Consider the following 27,970-nt stretch of genomic DNA (forward strand, 5'->3'; position numbering starts at 1 on the left):
GAGGGCGATGTTTAAGTCTGCTTCGTGTACATCACGATGAATCTGGGAATAATAGCATCTGACACTCGAACAACTACCCTGTCGCCAGCAACGACCTACAGGTATAACGTCAATAAAAGCTCTAAACTCAAGTTCAGGTCAGTTACCGAAGTGCTCTTGTCAAGGTGTTGTGGTAAAACAACATCGCAGGCGATCATGACGCGGTAAGGCGAAGACAAGCACGAGGTGGCAAACCGATCGGCGGAAGCTGGGTCTCTAGAAGAGTATAGTCCCTTCCCTTGCCTTGAAAACGAATGACGATAGAGATGAAAAATGCGTCTATGAAATGAAGATGACTGCTCACCTGCCTATATTGTATGGCACACCAAATGTGACACATCTAAAAGCCGACCCCACGACATTACAGATGCCGCACGAGTTCCACTTGCAAAGCGTGGGACCTTTAGTCCCCAAGTCGCAGATGCATTGAGATGCGTGAAATGTGCGTAAGATGTGGGCTTGCCCAGTAGTTTGTGAGCCCTGTCTATGGATAACTAGACTTAGCTCTGAGCTCAATGAAAGAGGACTCACTCACAGATATTTATTTTGGGCATCGGATATACTCGTCGGATAAGATATTTCATACAGCTTTTCCACCAATGCTGACCCTTCCTGGGACAGCCACTTGCTATTCCACTCCCTCACAACTTGAAAAGATATAAGTCAAATAGCATAGGCGTGATTGAAAATATCACGTACATTCTCGCCACACCGTCGCAGAACTGGGAATCTCAGATAAGTGAACGACATCCGAGGGAGTTTTAGGCTTCGTGCGCCCAGCACCGTTGTGGTTGTGAGTTTGTAGCGGCGTCTTGGGGCTGGGAGCAGTTGACGGAGGAGAAAGAGCACCCCCCTTCCTGCTGACTCTCAATCTCTGTCTCAAGAAGCATTTCGTTATTACGACTTACTTTGCGTGATCAACGGAACAGAACCCATTGAAAGCAGTCCCCGTGTTGCTGCAACCTCTGAGCAAGCATTCAGACGCTGCCTTTCCGAGCCCAGCCAGAGCACACGAGCGACCACAATAAGAGTGTTGTGTTCCACTTGGGCCAACATATCTTGGCTTGATACCACATGCCTATCACCAACACGATTCAATATTTGATAGGAAGAAAACCAGTCTCCGAGACATACTTCGCACATAGTAGCATTTCGTCGCACAGTGTCCAGGATTGTAGCCATCGTAGGAAAGGAAATATAACGACATCAGGCTCACTCACCAAACAAGATAACTGGTTGCGCATATGGCCCACGTGTAGTGCACACCCTACATGCGCGTGAAGCAGCGCCACTACGGCGCTGCTTCCAGCACAGACCATCGCTGCATCACGGATCCAGTTTTCCTCGAAGCAGCAACGTGCCTGCAGCACATGGTGCATGGGAATAAGAGGATCGCGCCTCATACATAAGCTTCTTCATATAGAGACCGAAAAATTGTAACATGGTGACAAGTATGAAGCCTACCACGAACCAAAGAAACCAAGCGGCAACACTGCAATCACCTCGAAAGTTCCAGAAGGCACCGACGTCCAACGAGGAGAAAAGTAGCCAAACAACATTCCTGACGCACCACATGGACCTTGCCCAATCATTTCGGATCAGCTCAGCCGAGCAACAGAGTCCCCGTAAACTTGAACGGATCAAGAAGGGACTCGAGGAGGATCGTGGATACCTGTCGGATGGCGGAAAAGTTAGTATTGCCCCCACAAGCCCTGCCCCGCCGCCCCAAATACCACGTGGGTTGCATCCCCCTCGTGCATCGCCGACACAGCGCCCATCGACATCTCCTCAGTCATCCTCACTTGCCACCCACCCAACTCCACACTCCAGCATGACACTCTTAAATGGGAAGCCAAACAAAATACTTTTCTATCATGCCCACGACCCATACTATGGATTCACTAATTTCTCATCCGACCCAATTGAGTACCATGGAAAGAAATACCCCACGAGCGAACATCTCTTCCAGTCGCTGAAAGTCAGTAGCTTTGCGAACAGCATATCAACTACTATAGTACTCACTACTGCAACAGTTCATGGAACGCCGCCCCGAGCTCGCAGAGCACATTAGGACCTGTTCAACGCGTCCACGTGTAGTGTTTGACGAAGCCCACAGGTTTAGTCCCGAAGTGCGATCTGATTGGCTGCAAGTGAGGATTGAGATGGTGAGAATCAGTATCGACTGCAATTGCGTTCAGCTGATGACACAAATAATCAGATGGACCTTGTTCTCTGGCATAAGTTCTCGCAGAACAGACATCTAAAGAAAGAACTACTCTCTACTGGAGATGCAGAGCTTGTCGAGGTTAGCAGACTAGATCGTATCAAGGACCATGACGAAGTTTAATGATACTCCACAGGATTCTGATAAGGACTCGTTTTGGGGTATTGGGATAGATCAAAAAGGCCAAAACCAGTTGGGAAAGGCTTTGGTAAGGCTTAGGACCAAGTTAAGAGACGAGCAGAGTAGTAGCGAAGGAAGCAAGGCTTTGACACTTTTGAGGCAGATCGTTGGACGTTGATATGACGTAGAACACGCTTGAAACGCTGAATTTATATATCCTGGTAAAACATTGAGCTCTGTCGACAGGCTGAGAGCGAGATGGTGGGGGGTGTTGCACAATGCAAACTTCAAGTAGAGAGATCCGTCTGTGGAGATTTGAGACAGCATTTAATGCTGGTGTTGGGTATTATCATAACTAAGCATAATAATATTTTGCGATATGCGTGATCGTAAGACTTACCTATTGGAAAGGAAGGGTCAGGCCTCAGGTGTGTTGGCGACGCCGTGAGGAACCTGAAGTCCAGTGAGTGCTTCACATCGTAAGGGCTGGAACTCGAATTTGAGCAGAAAATTAATTAATTACATAATATCCACTGGACCATTACGGAGATAAAATTCCGAGCAATGTTGCATTCTATCATATGCATCAGAAAGGTAAGTATACCGGAGCCTGTCCATTGTATAAACCCCACATATACATGATCGCTTGATGTACGTGGCAGTGACAAAGTATGTGGGGCAGATACGTCACATAACCGAAACTTGCTAACTGCCAGCAGAAAATTAATTAATTTACATAACAAATTCCGAGCAATGTTGTATAGTATCGCGTTATTTTCAGCCTGGCCCTACATACTACAACAGTACGTCCAAGTCATCACCTTCCTCATCAGTCAATAGGGATGCTCAAAGTAGCCACCTAACTTCGCCTATGCCTAAGTCTGCCTAACTTTTTGTATTAGATAAGCCGCTGAATCAGTCAGTGCTCAGTGTCTGTACTTCAGCACCCTGCACTACATACCAGTGTATACACTCCTTGTAACCATCACACTCGTTACCCTACACTCTTTATATATAATAATGCCACGTAAAACAAATACCAGCATCCCACCTATCACATAGACATCTGACCTTGTATGGAAACTCATTGCCGAGGTCAAGAGGCCAGTCAACCTCAAAGTCTTATTTGGCATCAAAGAAGACAATGATGTGCATGAACCATTGTCATTCGAAGCACATATTGATATTTCCCAGTCTAAAACAGGTGACCGAAAGATTTCTGCTTATAAAACTATAGCAAACACCATTTTACCTGAGGTGTTTGCTTTGGATCCAAGGACAGCGATAGATCAGACTCGGAAAAAGGTTGAATTGTGAGTTTCATTTATTTCATTGTCTTCATTGACTTTATGTAAGTATTCAGGCATCGGGTTACATACATGAAGCATGCTGCAGCCTTGAAACAGACTGGTGGAGGTTTGAAAGATGGTGAGAACCCTTCAGATAAAAATTCTGACGTGGTTTTTGACTTCTACATCCCCTCGAGTGGTCCTGACCATGATACGCTGATAGAGGCGAAAAACCTTTGGGGTGAGTCATGATTTTTCATTATCTTTTCACCGTGATTTTTAATTCATGTCTTGCAGATGCAATCACTGCAAAATGGCCTTTCTTTCCAAATTGTCACCGAATTTGGGCAACTTGCCCAAATGTCAACCCCCCAGCTGTGACCACAGGTGTTGGGCCACATGGTTGTCATGTCACATTCATGCAGCCACCTAATGATGGGCTTGAGAACATAGACCCAGTTCTGCTTGCTGAGTCTGATGCTGCTCAGAGCTTAGCAATGGCTGTGCCCAAGACTCCAGAGTCTCAGTACACTTTTGGCACTGATATATCTAATACTTTAAAGATACCTGCTCGAAATGTTCATCATGGGAAAACCCTTTCTATCTCTGAAAGTGCACTCGAGAAGGCGAGAGCTTCAATTAAGAAGCTCCCTCAAAAGTGTTCTTTCGAGGACTCCATTCTCAATCTCCAACGGTGAGTGACATCTGACCAGAATGTGTATTTAACTCAATGTTCTTTGCAGTGAAAATTTGAAATCCCTCAATACTCATCTTATTGAGGAACAAAAGCTCAAGAAGCGGAAGATACTCATTGAGGAGCTCAAACTTGGTGTTTGGACTGCTGACGAGTATTGTCAAAAGGTAGCTGCATTTGAAGATTCCAAGACTATTGATGTTGAGCCTGCAGCACCTACAACTCGTTCTCAGTCTCCATTTTGGGATATCGAGGCAGGTGGTGAACTTCCTTCTGACCAGGATGACTTTTAGGATATGTTAATTGACTGGATACCCTGGATACCAATTGACCTTTGTGTTACGACTGGGATAGTTCTTCTGTCAATGGTCAAAGATAGACCAGTCTTGTTGACAGTTCTTCAGACCTCCTAGTACAAGGAGGGTTCTGGTTCAAGGGTTCTCACTAGACGAGCACGGCGGCTTCTATCTAGGATCAGCAGCGAGTGGTTTTAGCACTTCTGCCTATCAAGGGTTCAGGCTAAGACAGTGAGTGACTGTCTTAGAATCAAGTATCAGACTATAAGGCTGGAGACCTTATAGAAGAGGATTCAAGGGAAAACCCAGTAGATTAAGTTAAGGAATACTGCTGTTGTACATGGGGTTTATATAGGTAAAAAGGAGCGGCGCAGCTGTGTCAAGAAAGGTAACAAAGATAGGAAAAATAGTACAACCTATCAAGATAGCAAAGATAGATGAAACAACCATGCGGCGCATGATAGTAGCTATGTTACAATCAAGAAAAGAAGAAGTGCGGACAGCCCGCTTGATAAGAGAATAGCCAGGTCTAGATGAGTCTAGAGCTGGCGCTATGGTTACAGAAAAGAAAAATAAGTGGGTTCTAAATGTTATTGTAACACTTTGTACATGTACATAGTATGTTCCATTATAATACTTTACCCAGTTTTAATGTCATAATAATCCTCTATATACTGTGAGCTCTGCAACTAACTGTTTCCGCTTCACACCTACATCTTCCTCACCATCAATAGGTTCATCTGCCTCACCTCTATCCTCGTTCTCCTGCACACCTGTATGTATTCCAGAAAACTTACCACCTGCCCTTGCTCCATCAACATCAATGACCAAATTATGAACAATGATGGCAATTGTAATCCATCGACAAGCCCTAATGTGATCTCTGTTGCTGTTGATGGTGACTCGAAGGCCATGAAGGCACTGGAAATGTCCCTTGAGAGCTCCCATACAGTGTTCTGAGCAGACATGGAGATGAGAGACCACATCATCGAAGGCAGCATTTTCTGGACGAAGTGATGCAGGCTGTTTGTGGACAGGAATAGTGTAGCGGTTCAGTGAATAAGCCAAATCTGCCCATGCAAATTCATCACCTTCGAAGAACCAGTTAGGGTGCTGTCCAGCTGCAGTGTGCTCAAATGCTACAGCATCATGAGCAGACCCAGTGAAACCATGAGAATAATCCACAATGCAAAGATTGGAGGGAGTGTTGCCAATCTATTTGGTATGTGTTAGCAACAATTTTTTTCAAGCCTTACATTCATGAATTGTACCTGAACATTGAGTCCATAGTTTGCTTTGTGGGTGTAGTAAGCATCACCATTAAGGCCAGGTCGAGCAAAAAGGACTACAATTGTTCCATCATACATGACCCACCCATCTCGCCATGAACCATGGAACCCAATGTGGTTGTCAACCCATCTCTTCTCTACCTCCTTCTCTTCTGGAGTGAGAGGCCAAACGAAGAGATCATGCAAGCTTTCAATAGCATTGAAGCAACATGCAGTAGCATTTTCAACATCACCTGTGCATATCATGTTAAGTTAATGTACTAGTAGTGTGCAATATTCAAATTTCAACACATTCTGAGCTACCTGCCACTCGTGCAATATCCTCAAGTGATACTCCATTTCCATACCTTCCCATTCGGTACAGTGTAGTTGCTAGCTGAACATGTACTGGCTTCTGGGGCACATTAGAATTGTTCGAAAAGACAGGATGATCTTTGATAAGGTGCAGAAGCACCTTGAAAACAGTTGGGGAGATACGAAGCATGTTTGCAAAGCGCTCATGATCAGATGGATTTTGAGCAAATGACCAAACAAGTTAGGCAGACTTAGGCATAGGCGAAGTTAGGTGGCTACTTTGAGCAGTCCCTAATGATCCTATCACGGCTATTGCATGTCCATGCAGCAGATAGGAAGATTTCCTGATTCACCTGGGCCAAGCCCTTGAATTTTAACCAAATTGATGCCCAAAGACATAGAATTCTGCCAACAAGCTGAATGTTACAGCTAATAGTTGCAGCCTCGAGGCTTCCTTGATATGCTGGCGACTGATTTCTGACCTGAACGATTGAACATCTTAGCGTCAGTGACAAACAATTTGGAAAATATTGACATGAACCGTCTGGATGTTTTTAGGCAAATGTGTCATGTTCAACAAAGAGTTATAGTGCTATCTTGTCTCATATAAAAGCAGCATTCCTTGAATCGATAATGCACTCAGCACCCACACTCAAACAACCACCTGATATTTAGGAATCATGAAAGGACTGTTGTCTCTTGCTGTCGCCACCATGGCTCTCCTACCGCAGATTACAGTGGCATTACCCACCCCTCAGAGGGGTTGTGGTTTTCTGGCGAGCTGGTGTCCTGGTGGTCACCTTCTGCACACGGAGGAACCCACAACAAGTATGTCCTCACTTGTCTGTGTTGTGTGCATCCTATCTGACAATAAACACCTTGTTAACTTAGGTCCCTAGAGGAAATTATCTATGTAGTGATACTCTTTTTTTTGAGTACTAGCTCTGTTAAATATCACAATTCTGGTATGTCTTATGTGCAGTATTGAGTTTCGACTATCTCTGAAATCATTCTAGTCTAGGGTTAGAAGCGCGAACATGATTCTGAGTCCAGTCGTCTGAGTCGTTATCATGGTCCAATAGCTACCAAAGTCTGCATTTTAGTGTTTAATTCGAGTATAACATGGTCTGCATATTCTTGAAATCATAGGCTTGACGTTCGTGTCCTCTTTTTTGATCAATTTGATTGTATCTGCGCGAAATTGATTTACATGTTGATTATTGGTGCACATTTTGCCACCGTTTATTTCAAAAGTTGGTTGTAAGAGTCGATACCCAAATACTTGTTCCGCCTAGCGATGTGGAGGTTGTTCCCTAGAATATTGTTCTCAGCAGAGATCCATCATAAATTCGCCTCGAAGATGTTTTTTCTAGCAAGATTTCTTACCTAATGACTCCGCCCTGCAGTTCAACAGAGATGCAAAGGTTCCCAAGGTTAGCAGACAAATTTTCGGAGTAGTAGAGCAGATCGTGTGAAGCGTTGGGATAGCATGCGACCATGCTGAATGAAGTATTTCAGGATTTCAAGTGAAGGAATGTCCTGCGAATATTAATTCGGCTCGTGTAAATAACAACTCTTGTGAAAGGACATACAAACCACCAATCCCTTCTCATACACACCCAAAATCACTCATCAAACGCACCCAGAGCCCGCACGCCCTCTACCAATCGTCTATACTCCCTCAACAGCTCCGCCACCTCTGACACCCTCAAATCATCCTCCGCACACTCCATAAACCGCTTGCTAGGCGCAGGAAGCCGTATCGAAATGGGAGAAGGCGCGCGCGATGATGTCGGCGAGTCGAGGCGGTTGCGGTGCGAAGGGAGTAACAGTGAGGAACGTGTCATGGGGGGTGATGCCGTCTGCGACAGGATGCAGATCGATCATAAAAGTGTACATTATGGATAGAGGACGTCAGTGATGACTCTAATGCGCAAATAAGCAAAGACAGACCTTGTGTGCATCCGTTCCTGACAGCCTCGAAAGTCCTGGCACCTGCGCCAACCGGTCCGTCAAACTCTTCCTACTCAACGAAGCAAGCTTCTTCTTCTTCTTTCGTGTTCCTTCACTACTTCCGCTCATCATGCTCTCGAAACTTCGAATGCTTTTTGCATCATGTGCATGTTCTTCCTCGCTTTCCTCTTCCTCGTTGTCTTCCTCGTCGTCGTCACTCTCGTCACTCTCTTCACTCTCGTCCTCCGTCCGTCCCACTCCCACATCCTCATTCACATAAATCGAGCGTATAGAACCAGGGCGCGACGATACTTCCACGAGCTCCCTCTGCCCATCCTCCCCCTTCCCCTCCCCCTTCCTGCCTGGCACCAAACTCGCAATCGAGAACCCGCTCTCTCGCCTCAACAGCCCCATGTTCCACCGCGCGTCACTGGCCTCTGTGGTAGGAGCAGACGTGAATGTCGAGTTCATGGCAGACGCCGAAGCCGGAGCAGATGTTGAGGTAGGTGCAGATGGTAAGAATGAGCGGAGTACGCCGAATGAGCTGTCGACGACGCCGGAGATGACTTTATTAGCGGACCCCGCGATAGCGTCGACGCCTTGTTCTACGCGTCCACGAAGACTGCCGGGTGCGTCTACAGGCGCATCTGGTGAAAGTGTAGTACGTACGATTGGGATTGGGGTGAGGTCCGCGGTGCTGTAGAAAACAATGGTTAGCGTATCGAATGGGAATGCATGTTAATCCATGGGAAAGAAGGACCAGTGGTTTAAAGCAGGCAAACAAACGATATCGAAAAGTTAAAACACCCACCTTATAATACCAACACCTTCCCCGACGCCTACAGCACCAAGATCTACATTCTCCAAAAACTCGACGACAGCCATCAGATTTATTAAACAGTATCGCTCTTCTCCACCAGCGAACGTAGCGTTACGGTAACGCTGCGTGAACAGAAGGTGCGAGACCAGGCGTGCTGGGTTTGATTTGACAACGGCAAATATGAGAAGTGGGAGGAGGACATCGCCTGATACTGTCGTCGGCTGTTGGACATGGGGGATAGTCAGTTGGGGCGAGACAGCACGGGGTGGGATGGAAATAGAGGAGAATGCTGTAGTCGAAGGTGGTTCCTGTGGAGATGAGACACTAGGCGAGAGAGACAACTTCTCGGGTGACCCATGAGCTGCATCCCCATCGAATTGTGAATCGGGTGAGGATAACGCATCGGGAGAAGCAACGAGCGCGACGTCCACAGCTTCGATCGGTCCTGGGAGTGTACTCTCCTTTCGCTGCAGCGGCTTGTGTTCCTCAGGGTGTTTTGTGCTATTGCTGAGTTTAATCGGAGGAAGACGGGAAAGACCATCTTTGCGTAATTTGAATTACATATCACGCATGTATATGTGCATTCCACTTACCTACTATGAGTTTGTGTGCTGCCACCAGCACAGCTGCCTTATCACTGGGAGATCGACAGGAAATGTCTAGCTGAGATAACGCTGTGAAAATATCAATGAAGTGGAATGAGCAGCACGTGTGGATAAGTTGGAAAACTTACTCTCTCCACATGCTCGGACTACAACGGCAATCTCGGACCCAGCGCTGCCAACATCAACATCAAGATGCTCGAGCGCTAGATCAAGAACGTTGAGAGCTGCGATGTGGCTTGATAGTGCTTCATCATGTGAGGCATCATCAGAGTGAGATGGGAGGAATAGTCTAGTAGGAATCAGCGCTAGAACAGGGAAATTGACGCTTCTATACTGCTCACGTACCGATCATAAAACAAGGTAGTTAGAGTCCCCTCCACCACCTCGACGATTTCCTTGACCCTGGACTCTTGTTCTTCTTCCGATGTCTCGCCTTTCTCTTTCTCAATTTCAGTCCGCACTTCTCCCTCTAATTCCACATAAAACTCCTGAAATTTCTCAGTCAATTCATCGGGTCGATCTTTCCCCGCATCGAGATTGACGGTCCATGTTCCGTATTTACTTGGGCTTGCGCCAATGTCGTGAAGCTTCTTCTTCCCAGCAGGTCCTCTAATGAACGGAAGTAAAGGGGATGCAAATGATTGTACGCGCTCGATGATCATCGCTGGGACACCAACCGTTTCAAGAGTCGATGTGAGCTCAGACTTGAGGGCAGCAAGAACGTCACGCATCACATCATGTCGATATACTGCGCAGGAAATACTGAATGCATTGATGAGAATGGGATGATCCTCTGAGGGAGGTATTAATGGCGTCTGTATGGGAGGGAGGGAAGCAGCGATCGTTGGGGGTGTGGTCATGGGCTTGGCGCCGAATAGGGAAGCGAAAGGCATGGCGAGGCGCGAAGGTTGGGTAGCGGGTGTGGGTCGCGGGGGTAGGGGTGGCTTTGGTGGACGAACTTGGATCGGAAGGGAGGTACTGTGTGCTGGGACTGCATATGAGGGGTATCCAGAATCTGGTGGGATTGAAGGGAGTGGGGGAAGAGATGAGAATGTGATGTCGGGTAACTTTGTTGGGGGGAGTGAGGAGCGAAACGTCAAATTTTCGCTGAATAAATGTATTAGGTCAAAATGGTGCTAAGTACGAGGAAACGAACCTAGACAAGTGTCCGCGCAAGCCAGAAAGTGTGACCACTTGAGTATCGTCTTTGCATAGATGATTGCACATGAGCACATGATCTGACATGAAGTCAGGCGTGATCTTCTCTTGTCCTGAGGATTTCTCAAGTGGGAGTAGTAGAGAACGCCTACGAAGCTTTTCTGTGAGCTGAATTGTCAGTCAATGAAAACGTACCTTGCCCTTGGTAATGGCACCCCATATTTCAGCCCACTCGTCTGTCTCTCCGTCTTGGCTCAGTTTCTCTAACATTGCCCATCCAAGGCATCCAGTATCGAGACCAATGCCCTGTGCTGCGGCCCTGAGGTTCATCAGCTGAAGCTTGCTAGTCGCGCCGCCCGTTTGTTGATGCTGCGGAGAGACTGAAACTGGCGGTTGGGCAGTGGTGCTTGTTGTAGGCAACCTTTGCCTAGGCGTGTATGGTACATAATACTTTGGTATTGAGCCTGAGGAAGGCTGAGTTTCTGGTGTGGGACTGGGAGAAGGGGTAGATGGACTGGAAGAGAGGAGCGGATGTGTGGCGAGATTGTCACGAGAGACAATCCTGGCAATAGATGCGCCTTGGACACGTCCTATCGAGACAGCAGGAAAGTTTCCCTCTCGTCGTGTAGTCATTACGGTAACACTGGTTGAGGCTTGAAGTCTATCCAAATAGTGCAGTGATGATTTCTCACATGCGAAGGTTACTATGATAGCCTGTCGACGACCTTCAAGTTGCAAAGCTGCAGCTGGAGTCTACCGGTGAACGCTGGTCCAGTAACTAAGAAATCTGTTGACGTCGACATGCAGCCTTGCGACATGTACACACGCCCTGCAACCCTCGCCAAAAAGAGTAATTTAGTCCCTATCTGTGAAAAGTACACGAGATACAACGGATAGTTGTTCAATTGGTACTCTTAAAGCATCAATAGACCTGCCCCTCAAGCTAGTACATGTGCACGCTCATGCATCTCAATCAGCCTTTCTGCAGTACTTACCATTCCAATCACGATTCTCATATGTCTGCATGTACATGCATGGTGACTTACAATGATCATATGGGAACTACAACTAAGATTAACGAATTCGAATTCAAATAACTGTTGTTCACCGTCGTGTGTATCATTATCGTTGAACTAGAGTCGAGGAGATTCACTTCATCAATGAAGTGTGAATGGGATATATGTTCCTGCATGCAGGGTCGGATGGTGAATCTAGAATATTTTTTGAAAGACATGATGTTGCATAACATTTCCAGCCTTTGGATAACATATTAGGGCGAAACTGCAGATCATTAAAATATTATTGTTTTCGAGCCAGCACAAAAAATAACGAGTACAGAAAGAAGGGCAAGCCAATCCTGTATATCTTGTGTCATCAAGTGGAGAGAGAAAACTTCAAGTGGGTAGTGTGGTACTGTACTTCACAGAGGGTCACTGGGGTGCAGGTTAGACGGTGCGAAACATGGTTGCAAAAAAACGAGTGATAGATGTTCACTAGGAGCTTGTTGTGGTTAGGAATTTCTATGACAGACCGTTGCTACACCTAGTGACGTTCCGGCCCGGCTTAGGCTCGGCCTGGGGAGGGCATTGCCATATTTCAAGCCTAGGCCATGAGCCCAAGCCAGCCCAAAGCCGTGGCTTGAGCCATACTAGGCCGTGGCTTGGTGGTATGCAAAGTTGTAGATTTGTAGTATAGTAGCACAAGAAAATACATGTAGTAACACTACTCAGAGTCCTCATCATCATCTAAAATCAAAGCATCCCAAGCATCCTCCTCATCTGCAACAACATCCCTGGTCCTCTCCTCACTGTCAACTTCCAATTCAGAGTCGTCAAATTCCTCCGACTCCATGAGAGAGGATGGTCCAGGCTCGCGAAAGAGAAGGTCATGTCGTATTGCACATTTGAGACATTGGAGAGCTTCAACGATGTCTCCTTTAAGCCGGTTCCGTCGTTTACTGATGGTTATGCCGCCTTGTGAAAATGCACGCTCGCTTGAGACTGATGACGACATGATGGATAGGTAATCTCGTGCGAGCGAGGCCCATACTGGATATCTTGGTGCATTCATCTTGAGCAAAATTAACATCAGTGCAAATTTTCTAAGTAGCGCAAGCCATAGAACGTACCCCACACCAACGAATGGCAGATACACCTGCTGGTAGAGCTGCCTCAACAGTCTCCAAATAGCTCATGAACTCGGCCCTCCATGGCCGTGATGGATCGCCAATGGAAGTAGGGGTGGGGTTCATAAGTAAGTCATCCTCCGAATCGCTGATGACTTCGCGGATGAGTGACTTGAGACCACCTGCCTTGCTTTTCTTGGACGTGGGCTGGGATGATGACAAAAACGTAGTGTCTTCATTCAGCTCACAATAATGAGCTTTGAACTGGCGGAAAAATCAGACTATCGTGCAAAGCCAAAAAAAGCTTGACTCACCACTTCCTCCGCAGTGCTTACCACGTCATCATGCAAATTTTCTGGCCAGTGGCGCTTGAAATAAGTCATTTTCCCTACTGAATCAAGCACTACATTTGCAAGCATTAGAGTGATTATTGATTAATGAATAACAACTTACAGATTGCCATTATATATGCAGGGGACAGTGTTGTCTTCTCGTAGTATTCATCTACCTTGGCAGCAGCTGCTTGAAGGGACGTAGCGAACGATGTGTACTTTGACATTTTGGCACGCGAAGACCAAGCCCTGTAGAGGGTTTCGAGCGCTGGGATTGCGAGGTGCAGAGTCGAGCCACGTTCAGATGAAAATGCTTGCTGTGCGACATCGGAATACTAAACAAATTAACATAAGAAGTTAGTACACATAAATTAGAAACTCTCATATCAAAAGAAGATCAGCAAATTGGCCGACACGTGTCCATTCACCAGCGGAGAGTTGAAGAAAGTCAATTTTGGCACATTTTGCTAAGTCATGCTCTTGACGACCTATCTCATATATGAAAGTATCAATGTGCTAGAGCCAGTCATAAGCATCAATGAGTAGAAGTATGACAACATGAAATATGTACCTCCTTGTTTGTCTCGGCATGATTAAGCATAATGTATGTTGAGGACCAACGAACTTTTCATGTCAATCAACATTTGGGTTGGTTGAGACACTCCTGCTTTGATCTGCACACTCCGGTACATTTCCTTTGCCTTCGCGGATGACTGTTCCTGCAGGACATCAATATATCTTAGTAGTGTCATATGATTCTAATGAAAACAAATGTACCTTGACACAAATACTTCGAACAAGGGCTATCTCATCCCTAGTGGTCGGTTCATGACTTTTCGGTTCGTGCAGGGTTGTAATACAGTGCTTTGCTGTATGTGCTGATCAGACTCTGTGTTGCAAGATTAATGACATGAGCCAAGCAGCTGCACAAATAATGAGTGTCATAGTGAGTTCAGGACAATGACAGGACTTACTTGATTTTGCGCTGGCGCCAGGGAAACACTTTGTTATATTTAGCCTTGTATATGCGTGCAAATTCTTGTAGTGTCGTCCCATCGTTTTGCAGCATTGTCGCAGGTGACATGCCCGAGCTAAGTTATATGAGCGCTGTAGGATGTCGTAGTCAAATAAACTGATTTACCTTCTGTGCAATCCCAACACGATCGAGAATTTTGAATAAGGCCCCTGCCCAGCCGCTTGCCGCTGTGTGCATTGTTGACTCTCGTGAACCCAAGGAGTGAGCTTTCAATTTCCCATTGCATGGGTACTTTCTCTTCAATCCAATGCCCCATGACAGCAAAATAACCGTCGACGTTCTCCGCTTGCCATGCGTCCGCAGGTGGTATTAATGTTTCCCTTGACAGCAGCACTATATGAAGCCCAATGAGACAAAATACAACAAACAGACATCAAATCACTCACATTCAGCATGGTCCTTAGCCTCGTAAGGTGGTTTTTAAACATTCTCATAATTTCGGCACGAGTGCCCTTCCTACCCGGAATCCTGACTCTGTTGGTTGCCGAGAAGCAACATGAATCAGCTCTTGAAATTTGGGGTGCTCAAGCACTTGTATAGGCTAGAAGAATAAGCTGTCAGTCATGGTTTTGAATTGAGGAAGGCAGATGTACCTGATCAGTTGCCACTAGCCATTCAATGGCAGCTTGTCTGAACAACTTGTCAGAATATGGTACAACTTGTTCGGCCTTGTGTTCAGTGAGATGGGCATTGATCCTCTGCTGCACAGCATTCTCCTTGCGAGCCTTCATGTCGCCAGGTAACATTGATTCAAATGAATGTTGGTTTGCCCATTTGCGATACTTGCCGGAAAAATGGGCCTCAGCGTGGCGACGAAGGGTGGTGATTTCATTGACGAGGACACATTTTTTCCTACAAATGAGTGAGTGAGTAGTATGAGAGTACAAAGGTAGACTTATGGGCAAACACTGCACTTTCAGTGTTTCTTCACTTTGCCATTGGCCCCGGTTTGCTCAAATGTCGCTCCAAAGAATGTGTTGATATTGGCAGTTTTGCCTTCCCGAGATGATCCTGGGTCCGCAATAGAGACATCAACGTCAATGAGAACCCCATCTCCATCAACCAACTCGGGGGACTTCTCTGGAGCCTTCCGTTTCTTTCTACGAGGCTTTGGGTTGGTATGAGCATTCTCGCGGACTGAGTTGTGGTCTTCATCGTCAGATTCGTCTTCAATGTCGATGAAGGCATCATCAGGATGCAAGCATTTGTTGGACGAGGGAATAGGTGAGGGTGGGGGAGGCACATTGGACGAGGGAATAGCTGTGGGTGGGGGAGGCACGGGCTTGGGTTGGCCAGAAACCTCCAAAGCACACTTGGCTGCCTCCGTGGCATGGAATTCATTGATAGCTTTGGTTTGGGATGGAAGGGCGGCCTTCTCCAAGTGTTGGAGGAGAGCAGCAGTGGGTTTGATCCTGCGCATGGGACAAGAATGCACGATAGGTTCATCTTCATTATCTGTGTGGACTGTGCTGGTCATTGCAGGCTGCTAGGTAGATACAACACATATACATGTACCACATATAAAAAATTGAATGTGATTCGAAAACAGATTAAGTTTGCGAAGGTAGCGAAGTTGAAGCACCAGGCAAGACTGTAGAGGCGCATGGATTGCTGAATGTTTGCTTTTCAAGACCGGGGTAAATATCAGTGAGCTTTAATAACATGACAACGGCGACTCACTGTGATCTCATTCTGATATACCTCATGGTATGATCGATGATCGATTGACTGAGAAGCTGATACCAATTGTCAGAACAACATAAACATAAACAGAAACTTACATACCGAAATAGATTGCTAAGCCATGGCTTGGGCCGGTGGCTTAGGCTTCGCAAAATTGAAGCCTGGGCCAAAGCCCTGGTCAGGCCGTGTCCTAGGCCTGGGCTGGGCCTGGCTCAATCAGGCCCAGCTTGGCCTGGCCCGGGGCTTGAAGCCGAGCTGGAACATCACTAGCTGCACCAGTACCCTCACAACATCCCTGCCTTGAATAGGACCAAAGAGTGTCTATATCTGCGATATCAGCACAAGGTCCACAAGGGCACAAACTGCAGATAAATGCACATACGCCAGCAAGAGATTGGTGCACATGAGCAGGGTAAGATCGTAGAATTTTTATACCTCTGTTCCCACTAGTAGCTCACTTGATAGTGCAAGCATGAGCTGGAGCCATCATTGTTAGACTCGCGATGGTCCAGTCTGATCAATACATCACATAAGCCAGGCTGGTCCCGAGCCTAGATCATTGTACCAATTATTGATGAAGCTGTCTGCCTGCTTGCTTTTGACCCTCCGTTGGCTGTGGGAAAGCGGAACAGCGACAAGAAGTGCTCCAAGAAACGATAAATATTTTCATCAACATGTGCGCTGTCTAGTAAGATGGTGGCAGTAAAGCCCTTCCCAGATATATTCACTGGGGTCTCACGCACCATCGGGCTCCTGTCTTCATTCTGCATGGCTTGTAACTAGAATGTGCAGATCAGGATCACGAAGAGTTTGGGCAAGCAGGGAATGTGAAAGGTGCCGGTTCCAGAGTGCCCGGAAGGAACCGGCACCACATGTCCAGCTGAGTGAGACGTTCGGCTCCTCTCGTTATTGTTTTTCTTCTCTGTTCCACACATCCTACTCGCTCGTACCTACAGTCTCCTTGCTTGTTTCCTCGTATTTTCATCCACCCTCCACTCCAATTACCAACATAGCTATAATAACTTTCATGTCATATTGAATTATATCTCGAATCCCGTACATGCATACCTATCATCGTATTTAGCCACCTATCTTATCACATATAATGGTCATCCAACAGTCCACCTGTCAAGTTTGTTTCCCGCCCACCCAGTGGCAATCTCGTCAGCACCCAATCTGAGCTAACACTCGGCCCCAGCCCAACCACTGTTGGAATGACCTCAATGCCATCTGTTAGACGAAGCTGGCCATGGATAGTATGCGATCTGCCAGCCCGCTTTCAAATCACCGGCTGCAATTTACATGACTAACACATCATGTGACCCAATTGATTGATGTGGCAGTATGGTAGATACGTCACAGGAACTTGCAGAAAATTAATTAATTATATAATATCCATTGGATACGAGCAATGTGGCATGCTATCATCAGAATGGCAAGTTTTGTCACCTTTTGTGTAGTACTGCTGTGCTACCACATCATTTTCAGCTTGTCCTGGCTAGTGATGTACAGGGCTGGGCCTCAGGCCCTCGAGCCCTGAGGCCAAGCCCTATGTAGGCCAGGCCAAGCCAGGCCCAAATGTCAGGCTTACTAGGGCCTAGGGCCTGGCCTGTAGTTTGACTGGGCCTAAGCCCTAGGCCTGAGCCCTGGCTTTTGACTTTGTAAAAAATCTGTGGCTGTCGGCCGATGTCAGAGATATAAACTATACAGTTTTAAATTTTCTCGAAAAGGCAAGTACATACCCATACTGTAAGTTGGTCACGTTCATTAATCATGTCAATCATCGTATCTGATGATGAGTCCATGTCAGGACATGTTGTGTCTCAGCCACGACAAAATGTGACACTTTCGTCATGACTCACCAATGCCAACAACGATGCAACTCCAGAGCTCTCAGCCCACAGGAACAAGCCTCCTGTGCCTGCCATCAGCACCAAAAAACCAGTACCAACCGGCAGCAAACGAGGAGCAAAGGATGCGGTACTAGATGAAAGTACATCTGATGAGGAGGGTGCTACTAGTATGGAAAATGGACCACATACAAGTAAGTTTTTTTGTACATCTCATCTCAAGACCACTCAGTTCAAACGTTGCAGGCAAATGGCTGTGCCGCATTGCAAGCGCTGATGGTAAGGCATCGTTTACAGATGCTTGCAGCCCATCTCAGGCTGCAATTGATATTCCAGGTATGTATTTACATTATCATGTTCTATAACTACTTGTCAATGCTTCTAATCAACAGAAGATACTCCGAGCACACGCAATGCAACACCCATGGACTCCGAAGGTTTTTTATCTGACATCAATGTACAAGACCTATCTGCAATCCCGACCATTTGATGTGAGGAAAAGAGCCGTGACATTAGCACTTTTTTTGGCAAGCCATATGCACACAAGGCCAAGGATGGGAAGACTTGTACAGTTCAAGACTGCGAGCCATGCAAGTAAGTAGAGTCTTTGATTTGCTACCTCCCAACTAACAGATTCATAGAAAAAAAAACATTACCCATACCAGATTGTTAGCGACACTTCAACATGTCACCACCACATTGCCTTTCGGCATCTGGTAAGTTTAGTACTTGAATCTTGACGCTTCATTTGAGTATTAATGTTTATATCAATGTTTATAGGACACCTATCGACAATGGTGCAAAACTAACAACTTCGAGTTGATGCTACCTCAAGATGTCAAGGAATGCAAAACAGCAGCTGCAGTGCTGAACACGCAGCAAACAAGTCTCGACGGACACCTCCAAGAGATTCCCCCCAACAACATAGTTATACCTTATACCGATACACACTTCTGTGAGGCTGCCATTGAATGGCTCGTATCTAAGAGCCAGAAGTTGGTGAGGAAATTGATTCTGGTGTTCAAGGGAGGACTGCCTGGGATTTGGAGCTATCTGATATACCATCTGACTAGTATTCAAATAAATAAACATCATTTTTCATCATTTTCTTTGATTTTTATTGAGAGGCCCTGGCCTGGGCCAAAGCCAAGCCCAGGCCAGGCCCAACCAGAGGGCTTTGGCCTGACCTGGGTTTTTGCCAGGCCCAAGCCCTCTGAAGCCAGGCCCAGGCCATGGCTTTCAGGCCAAGCCAGGCCTGGCACATCACTAGTCCTGGCCCTGCTGCAGTATGTCCAAGTCGTCACCTTCCTCATCATGGCTATTGCAGGTCCACCCGGAAGACAGGCCCAGGAAGATTTCCTGATTCACCTGGGCCAAGCCCTTGACTTTTAACCAAGTTGTCACCCAAAGACGTAGAATTTTGCCCATATGCTGAACATTCCAGCTAATAGTTGCAACCTCGAGGCTTCCTTAGCATGCTGGCGATTGATTGCTGACATGAACGATTACACATCTTAGCGCCAGTGACGAACCATCTAGAAGATATTGACGTGGACTGTCTGGCTGTTATACACGAACATGTCATATTCAACAAAGAATTATAGTGCTATCTTGTCACATATAAAAACGGCATTTGTTGAATCGATACCCCACACTCCAACAATCACCTGATATTTAAGAATCATGAAAGGATTTTTGTCTCTTGTTGTTGTCGCCTGTCACTCTCCTACCGCAAATCATAGTGGCATTACCCACCCCTCAGCATTGTGGTTTTCTGGGGGTTTGGTGTGCGAATTCTCACCTTCTGCACACTGAGAAACCCGTGACAAGTATGTCCTAACTTGTCTGTGTTGTGTGCATCCTATCTGACAAGAAACTCCTTGCTAACTTAGGTCCTTAGAGGAAATTATCTAGTGTTCCTCTTTTTTGAGTGCTCGCTCTGTTAAATATCACAATGCTGAAGGTATGTCTTGAGTGCAGTATTAGGTTTCGACCATCTCTGAAATCATTCTAGTCTGGGGTTAGAAGCGTGAACATGATTCTGAGTCCAGTCGTCTAAGTTGTTGTCATGGTCGAATAACTGAACTCTAAAGACATTTTTTGATTCAAGTATAACATGTTGGTATGCACATTTTGAAATCATAGGCTTGATGTCCGTGTCCTCTTCTTTGATTGGTTCTTTGCAGTGACTTCATACCTGACTCCAAATTATTAAATTTGAAACTGCTGCTGAATGTATGCACTTTGCATAACATTGAACACTGGTTTACCCACATATGTCCACCATGATGTAATCTGAACAACTTTATGATCCCACTGGAGTGAGCTTTGATTTATGATGCCTTGGGTGAGGAATTTCTCGATGTTTAAATCACAGGCGATGAAGGTCCTGTGTTCATCACCACCTTCTATCAATTGTCCATACCCCACGGTATCGTCGATGCATTCACAGTGCTTTAATGATGCTCCTCCAACAAGATGTGGGCCTTCTCTCATGTTCGACATCTCACGAGTCCGTGATCATGCGTCGCCCGTTGAGACACTATGATTGCATTTGCGCGAATTTTATTTAGCTGTTGATTATTGATGCACATTCTGCCACCTGTTACAAGAACATCTAGACACTTGGGCCCCTACTATTTTTCTCCTTATCCTCCTTGTCTCTGCCCTTGCATCAAACCCTTACCCCAACCTTGCTCTTGTTATCCTCATCATTCTCGCATTCTCCTTCACTCTCTACCTGTCATTTCAGCAAAGCCAGTACATCTGGCCGGACCCTTTCTCTGACGAAGCATACCCATGCTCCATTCCACCCCCTGACTGATCCTGAGGACAATCCCCCTTGCCCTTACCATCCGGACGGTAACCTATGATACAATGCATGCCGCATCCCCTTTACCCTGTTTTCTTTCTTGATCTATGACTCGGTGCGCAGTCGCACATGTGTACTTATATTTAGTTCCGCAGTTGCACGATCGTGCCCCTGCACATTTCACCTCCTGTTCCGCTCTTTGACTCATTTTATATCTGCACATTCCGGTTCGCCCATGACTCACCTCAAATGTGCCTTCCTTTTCTAGTATCACCCTTTGACCAGTTCCCTTTCTGGTAGTACAAGTTATCATCCACTAATACACATCCTCTCCCCTATATAAACTTGCTACCATGTATCTAGTTCCTTAACTTGAATATACTTGGCTCTTGACCTCCTACTCTTAACAAGAGTGATTCCTTCAGCCTAGCCAGCTGTCTATATTCTACTCTCTTATCTGCTCATCGCGGATAAATCTCTAGTCTCGATCTTTACTCATCGAATTCGTCGACAAGCAAAGTCCCTGTTAACTAGTCAGACTTCTGTCCTTCTAGTTAACACAGATCTTATGATTAACCTTCAGGTGTCGTAAGCCTTGGCAGATATGCTTATCGTCGAGCCCCTGCTTGACATAAGCTATCCAATTTGGACATAGGCATTAAATCTTACTTGCCGAAGCCTCACCAAGTAAGACCCCTAACCTTGGGCTAGCCCAAGGACATCCTCGACCATTAACGACACACGCTCTGCTCTGTTCAAGTGTCGCCAACAGATACTATCCAAGTCGTAACACCACCACTATCGTGTTATTCATTTTATTTGAACACTTAAATGAGTGTAGTATTTAGAATGAGCTGCACCATTTATAGAGACTGATGATGCTGAAGATGGTTGAAGTAGACTTTGCGGGGGGATTGTATGCTCATTGTTTGATGCTGCTCCACGATGTCAGGCATCTTGCAACTATGTGTTTATTTCAAATTTTAGTTGTGAAAGTCAATACCCAAATACTTCTTCCACCTAGCGATGTGGAGGTTGTTCCCTAGAATATTGTTCTCAGTAGAGATCTGCTATGGATTTGCTTCAGAAATGTTATTTTTTCCAGCAATATCTCACCCAATGGCCCTGCCCTGCAGTTCATCAGAGATGCAAAGCTTCTTGAGGTTAGCAGACAAATGTTTCAGAGTAACAGAGTGAATTGTACGAAGCGTTGAGAAAGCACGCGACCAGGCTAAATGAAGTATTCCAAGTTTTCAAGTGAAGTAATGTCCTGTGAACGATAATTCACCTCATGTAAATAACAATTATTGTGAAAGAAGGACGTACAAACCACCAATCCCTTCTCATGCATACCCAAAATGACTCTCAAACACATCATAGCCCACACACCCTCTACCAATTGTAGATGGTTGTGGTGCAAGTGGAGCAATAGTGAGGAATGTGTCATTGGGGGTGATGCCGTCTGTGATCAATCATTAAGTGTAAATTATAGATGGAGGATGTCAGTATACATACTAAAACATTTGCCAAAATAGTAATCCTGCCCCTATGGGACATCCGCACACATACAATATATTGAATACCTTTGGCAAAACCATCACAGTCACTATATCTCATGTGAAAGTGATTCAGATATCAATGAGTCAATATCAATGATATCAATCAACCTGCAGCCCAGGCTAGTATACCTGCCTCCTCTTCCATCTCAATCAGCCCTTCTCAGGCTGCGGTACTTACCATTCTGATCACAGCAGGCTATACTGTCAATATTCACCATAACCAACTCTGACTACCTACAACAGGTTATGCTTCCTTGTCTGGGACTTTAGATGGTTTGATAGGTTATCCATTACAGCTCCCACGATAGATAACACATCAGGACACCTCAATATGGCATGGTTCTACCTATTCTGGAGCAGTTTTCTCCCACCTTACCACTTCTTCATGATCCAGATCTGATCAAATATTGCCACACCGCATTTTTGGCCACACAGCGTGGGAATTACCCCACAACACCCAAAACATTGCCCATTTTGGGACTCTCCACAATATCAATTATTCCCACACCCTTCCCACCTCACTGCAGCTTTACCACTACACCACAATAGGTCCCCTTTCATATATAAGTAGTATTTTGGTATATATGTGTATAATATAATATAATAGACCACTTTTTTTGCTTATTTGTGTGCCTGCTCCTCCTCCAAGAGCCATTTAACATATGGTAGGGGATAGAACACTTTCGCACTTTTGCCCCTTTGTCTATGTATATTTGGAGTAGATGTATCATATAGCTAGCCCAGTACACACATAGGATCTCTCTACAGGAGCAAAAATATAGAAAATCACATTTTTGATATTTTAAAGTATCTTACCCTTGCACATCTGGTCAACCCTGTTCATATATCATCAATAGTACATGCAAATATGTGTCTCATGTTAAGGATCAGCTAAATATAGGATGGGGATTTGAGATATAAGGTAAAGGGGCTTTTCTACTGATTAGAGGCCTATATGTTAATACAGCCTATGATAAGTGATCAGAGACCTGGGATACCTTTCATATATGTCCCTCATGATATTATTAAATGTTTAGCAAGATCCATGAATGATTGACTGAATGACAGACAAAATAACATATGTGTGAAAAGTGACAATTGCTATTTTTTACACAAAGTTATATTTATAGCTGATGCAGGTCAAAGATTTCATTAAAAATATGTAGAATTGATGGTAAACTACACAAAGAACTTATACTACAGACTGCCCTGAGGATAGAGGTGGGTAGAAGGGATGTGTAACTTTAGATATATGATACTTAATATATGTGAATTGTGCTCCAGGATTCTGATTATTAAATTTCAATGTTTTGAAGTTATAGTCTACTTATCAGTAGAAATGACAAACATATAGCCTAGCTTCAATCTCTGGCCTACTTTGGGCTGATCTTGGTGACAAAAGTCAATATATATACTATTGTAATAATATATGAACAGGTGGAATCATGGTTGCAAGGGTAAGACACTGAAAAATATCAAAAATGTCACAAATGTGATTTTCTATTTTTTTTTGCTCCTGTAGAGAGATCCTATGTGTGTACTGGGCTAGCTATATGATACATCTACTCCAAATATACATAGAAATAGACACCCTACCTTAATTAAGGTCCGGTCCTACAGGAAAAATTTTCACAGGGGGTAAACCACCAGGAGGGGGTGAATGCACTACACAACAAGATCTTTCCCTATGGTCCTGAGCTCATGATACATTCTTCATACTATTGAAGAGATGTTGGGGACAATTTTGCAAGCTCATATAGCTAGAAACCAAAAAATGCGAACCTATTTTGTGTTTTCCCATATATGCACTGTACCTGTTGATGTAGGGTGCTTCAGGGGGTCAAATAAAGATGTGAATCTATTCATATATGATCATAAGCATGTTCTGACTATCCTAGAACACCTTAATGCCAAAGGGGCAAAAGTGTGAAAGTGTTCTATCCCCTACCATATGTTGAATGGCTCTTGGAGGAGGAGCAGGCACACAAATGAGCAAAAAAGTGGTCTATTATATTATATACCAAAATACTACTTATATATGAAAGGGGACCTATTGTGGTGTAGTGGTAAAGCTGCAGTGAGGTGGGAAGGGTGTGGGAATAATTGATATTGTGGAGAGTCCCAAAATGGGCAATGTTTTGGGTGTTGTGGGGTAATTCCCACACTGTGTGGTCAAAAATGTGGTGTGGCAATATTGTGGGAAGTCCTGACATGAGGAATTGAGCCAGATGGGAGATTGGAAGCCAAAATTGCTGCCACATATTATTTGTAAGCTGGCAAATACCAAAACTTCTGTAAATGATTCTCTGGGGCAGTGAGAATAAGGTTATGTATAATGGATAATGAAGGATATCATCAAAAAATCATGACAAGGAAGCATAACCAGTTGTCTCTAATGAGAGTTGATTATCCATAATACTGCCAGGAGCAGGTGATCACAGTTCTCATAGATCTGCATGTACATGTACATGCCGATCATTGATGAAATGTCTGCCCACTTGGTTGGCCATCGAGTTGACCCTTCGTTGGCTATAGGAAAATGGAACAACTACTTCACAGCTTTCTAGAAGAATACCACAAGAAATGATATAAATTTTCGTCGGCATCTGTACTGTCTAGTAAGATAGCCTAGGTGGCAGCAATCCCTTACCAGATACATTCACTGGGGTGTTATGCACAAGCAGGTGCATGACTTCATGGATATAAAATTCTGAGTGACTTGTCACTAGAATGTGCAGATAATGATCATGAATATTTTGGATGAGCAAGGAGATGAGATCAGCCTGGCTGGCAGCCCGCTTTCAGATCTTCGGCTGCAAACTTCTGGTTACCCGAAGTGATTGCACTGCACCATCATGCTATAGGAGTTGATCAGGCTATGCATGGAAAAATACTTCATCGAGAATACAAGGACAATGCATGGTATTTGAATGTTATCTCTGCAGAGGAACAACCTTGGGAGTATACCACCAACTGCCACTTTTGGCCGAACAGATATAGTGTGAAAATTATTTAAGCAACCTAACTACAAGCTGGATCTTGACTATAATAAAGCTTTTGTAGGTAAATAGCACATTTATAAAGTAAAGCTAACAAAAAGAGGTTGTGTCAGCACATTTGATCTGATGTCTAGCAAAAATAGAAAATAGGTCACCTGGGCCTGCATTGGGGCTCGACGTGAGGCCACATGAATAATTTTTTTGCCATATCAGATGGAAACCTATGGTAAAGATCAGAAGCGGAGACATCTGAGAGAGGTTGTATGTATATGACACTGATGCTGGGCACTGACTCCGACCTATCTGTTTACTCCTATGACAGTCTACTGACCGCCGCTAATCTGCATGTCATCAACTCTCGACTATCAGTGATCTGGATATCGCTGCAGGCCTTCCAGCGGTTTGCCAGTTCATGGTAACAGTCCAAGCACATAATATTAGTACACCTATATACAACAATAGACACTAACGAAAATGACAAGTTTTGTGGTATAGGTATTTTAACATACTGAAACATGTGAAGTGCAAGCTTGATTGTCCTGAAGGAAGTCAGAAGAAATAAGGGGACTGGGATAGAAGAGGGCCGTATGCATGCAGAACTCAGTCCAAACATGATCAAGTACTTCATTGATGCCTCATACTCCAATCCAATTTGCCTCAGCACCACTCGACTGATCTAACCATGCTTCAATGAATGTACCTTGCAATGGTACTCGAGAATCCCACATCGGCCATCTGTCTCTCGGGAAGTATGGATATGCACCAATAAATGCTAGCCAAAAGGCATCACGTCCCCAAGTCCACAATGGTGACTCTGGATCCACTTCCAATACCAGCCATGTCTCAATCTCCTTCAACAATGATGCCCAATTTTCTTGATTACGGGAGTCAAATGCTGGTGGAAGTGGGAGAAATAGAATGCTATCATCCGGAGAGGGAGCAACACTGTGATCAGCTATATCTTGAAATAAATACAGCTGCATCATGATGTAAGTACTTCGTGTTTGTGACAGAACATGGACTCACATCACTGAGGGTAGCGAATCCGCTTGCCAACTATCAGAATCCCTCACATCCATTGAGACAGCATTTACGACTGGAGTGGTCAATACCCCATACTCCTCATCAATAGATACTGATATTTGAATAGGCTGCAACAGATAATTGTGAAGATTGAGTTTGTTTTCAATCAAACAATGACTCACAATGTTTTCTTGTAGAAGACTCTCTGGTAGCATGCCTGAAAAACAGATTGTGAGAATTAGTGGTTGCAGTGATATGCAGCCAGTCTCTTCATGTTGTATGTTGGGATAGACGATAGAACTGTTAGTGAGTGTTCCCGGTGTCTTAATAACCAAGGGTCTTATATAAAGTTGTGTAAATGTAATGACACCACAATTACACTTTGGATAAGACTGCTTGCCAGTCCTCGATTAACACGGTCTACGACTTTTCCTATTTCGTGGTAGATAATGTGTGAGTTCTTGGGAGGCTTGCTAAACTAATCTTTTTATAAAGATCAACCTAGCTGGAGCTTTACTTTTCTTTATCGAAACTCAAATCTCTTGTCTAGGAATAAGCTTCTAGACACGTAATTTGGTTTCTGGGACGTATCTGCCTAGGAAATCTCCTTCTAGGCTCTGGGCTTGGTTACTGGGACTAGTGAAACGTGGTCTCAAATATACGAAATATGACCAAGATCACTTGGTCTATGGACACTTGACTGTGAGACAATGGTCTCAAATATATGATATATGTTCAAGATCGCTTGAACAAAGGGGACTATAACTTGACCAAGATCGCTTGGTCTATGAGACTACTAGTGAGATGTGGTCTCAACAATATGATAGATGACTAAGATTGCTTAGTCAAAGGGCACAGAGCAATGAGACAAAGGGGGTCTCAAAGACAATATATGTGACCAAAAATGCTTGGTCTATAGTATTAAATAAGTTTCTAAGGTAAGAAACTTATAATCTCAAGGGAATTCTTTTCCCTGCACTTGTCTCACTTCAAAGGGACTAACTTTGCAAGTGAAATATCTGATAGGCAGATTGCTACAAATGGGAGATCATATATATATATTTTGGAGGAGAATGGGCTCTCCTTATATACATTTTGTGTGGGAAAGTAACCTAGGTTCACAAACAATAAAAAATAAGGAGGACCAATCAAAATATTGGGTCAAACCCAATAAAAAATAAAATACAAGTGAGAGATGGAGCTATGACATCATTGTGGAGCAGAACATTCTGGAATGTGGAGTAATGACATCATAATGACATCAAGAGTGACATCATTGTGGAGCAAAAGATTCCAGAACCTTCCATGAGTGAGTCAGAGTGAGTCATTGTGGAGCAGAATATTCTAGAAGGAAATGACATCATGAATGATGTCATTGTAGAGTAGAATAATCTAGAGCTTGATGACATAATATCTTTCAACAGAATACCTGCAGGAGTACCTGTGGAGTCTTATGACATCATAATGACATCATACCCTATGGGTACAATTTTATGAAGTGTCAGGTGAGTCAAAGCATCCTAATGAAAAAGTAAAGTAAAGAAACACTAGAGAAAAGTAGGTAGCAAAAATAAGACAGTTGGCAGGAATTGAAACATGGTCTATTTGGATAGGTTTTTTATAGGCTTTGTACTTTTCTCTATGGTTTTCTCTAGCCAAAGTGAATAAGCCAAAGGCAAGGCTATACCTTAACCTTCATTTCTCTTCTCACATCAACTAGGTCTAAATGTGATTCCCATCTCACATTAGACTTTTTCCGTCAAAACGTAT

General features: G+C 44.6%; 5 protein-coding genes across 5 annotated transcripts; 2 read left to right on the forward strand and 3 right to left on the reverse strand.

Moving 5' to 3' along the window:
- Positions 1-11: 11 nt before the first annotated feature.
- On the reverse strand, positions 12-1,221 carry EDB93DRAFT_1254088 (uncharacterized protein; the record flags this gene model as incomplete). Its single annotated transcript, XM_041453566.1, has 7 exons — positions 12-95; positions 147-282; positions 344-523; positions 575-686; positions 739-896; positions 948-1,117; positions 1,174-1,221. 7 exons carry the CDS (start codon positions 1,219-1,221, stop codon positions 12-14), a joined length of 888 nt encoding a protein of 295 aa, XP_041303930.1.
- A 259-nt stretch (positions 1,222-1,480) lies between these two features.
- Positions 1,481-4,370, forward strand: EDB93DRAFT_1106972 (uncharacterized protein; the record flags this gene model as incomplete). Its single annotated transcript, XM_041447674.1, has 12 exons — positions 1,481-2,017; positions 2,073-2,204; positions 2,258-2,344; positions 2,400-2,471; positions 2,630-2,726; positions 2,778-2,811; positions 2,974-2,977; positions 3,148-3,186; positions 3,446-3,587; positions 3,621-3,696; positions 3,747-3,913; positions 3,970-4,370. The coding sequence occupies 12 exons, from the start codon at positions 1,481-1,483 to the stop codon at positions 4,368-4,370; spliced, it is 1,788 nt and encodes a 595-aa protein (XP_041303931.1).
- Positions 4,371-7,870: 3,500 nt separating this feature from the next.
- On the reverse strand, positions 7,871-11,414 carry EDB93DRAFT_1254091 (uncharacterized protein; the record flags this gene model as incomplete). Its single annotated transcript, XM_041453567.1, has 8 exons — positions 7,871-8,107; positions 8,199-8,895; positions 9,010-9,559; positions 9,612-9,692; positions 9,752-9,912; positions 9,969-10,730; positions 10,780-10,949; positions 10,977-11,414. The coding sequence occupies 8 exons, from the start codon at positions 11,412-11,414 to the stop codon at positions 7,871-7,873; spliced, it is 3,096 nt and encodes a 1,031-aa protein (XP_041303932.1).
- Positions 11,415-18,590: 7,176 nt separating this feature from the next.
- EDB93DRAFT_1064088 (uncharacterized protein) lies at positions 18,591-18,806 on the forward strand (the record flags this gene model as incomplete). Its single annotated transcript, XM_041444874.1, has 1 exon — positions 18,591-18,806. A coding segment is annotated over one exon (216 nt), but the record flags the coding sequence as incomplete, so codon positions are not given.
- Positions 18,807-25,812: 7,006 nt separating this feature from the next.
- Positions 25,813-26,505, reverse strand: EDB93DRAFT_1091877 (uncharacterized protein; the record flags this gene model as incomplete). The annotated part of the gene is made up of 3 exons (XM_041446392.1): positions 25,813-26,154; positions 26,209-26,328; positions 26,383-26,505. Coding segments are annotated over 3 exons (585 nt in total), but the record flags the coding sequence as incomplete, so codon positions are not given.
- Positions 26,506-27,970: the final 1,465 nt, after the last annotated feature.

Source organism: Suillus bovinus (genome assembly GCF_016758785.1).
Source record: "Suillus bovinus strain UH-Sbo-P2 chromosome Unknown EDB93scaffold_68, whole genome shotgun sequence".
NCBI classification, from domain to species: Eukaryota; Fungi; Basidiomycota; class Agaricomycetes; order Boletales; family Suillaceae; genus Suillus; species Suillus bovinus.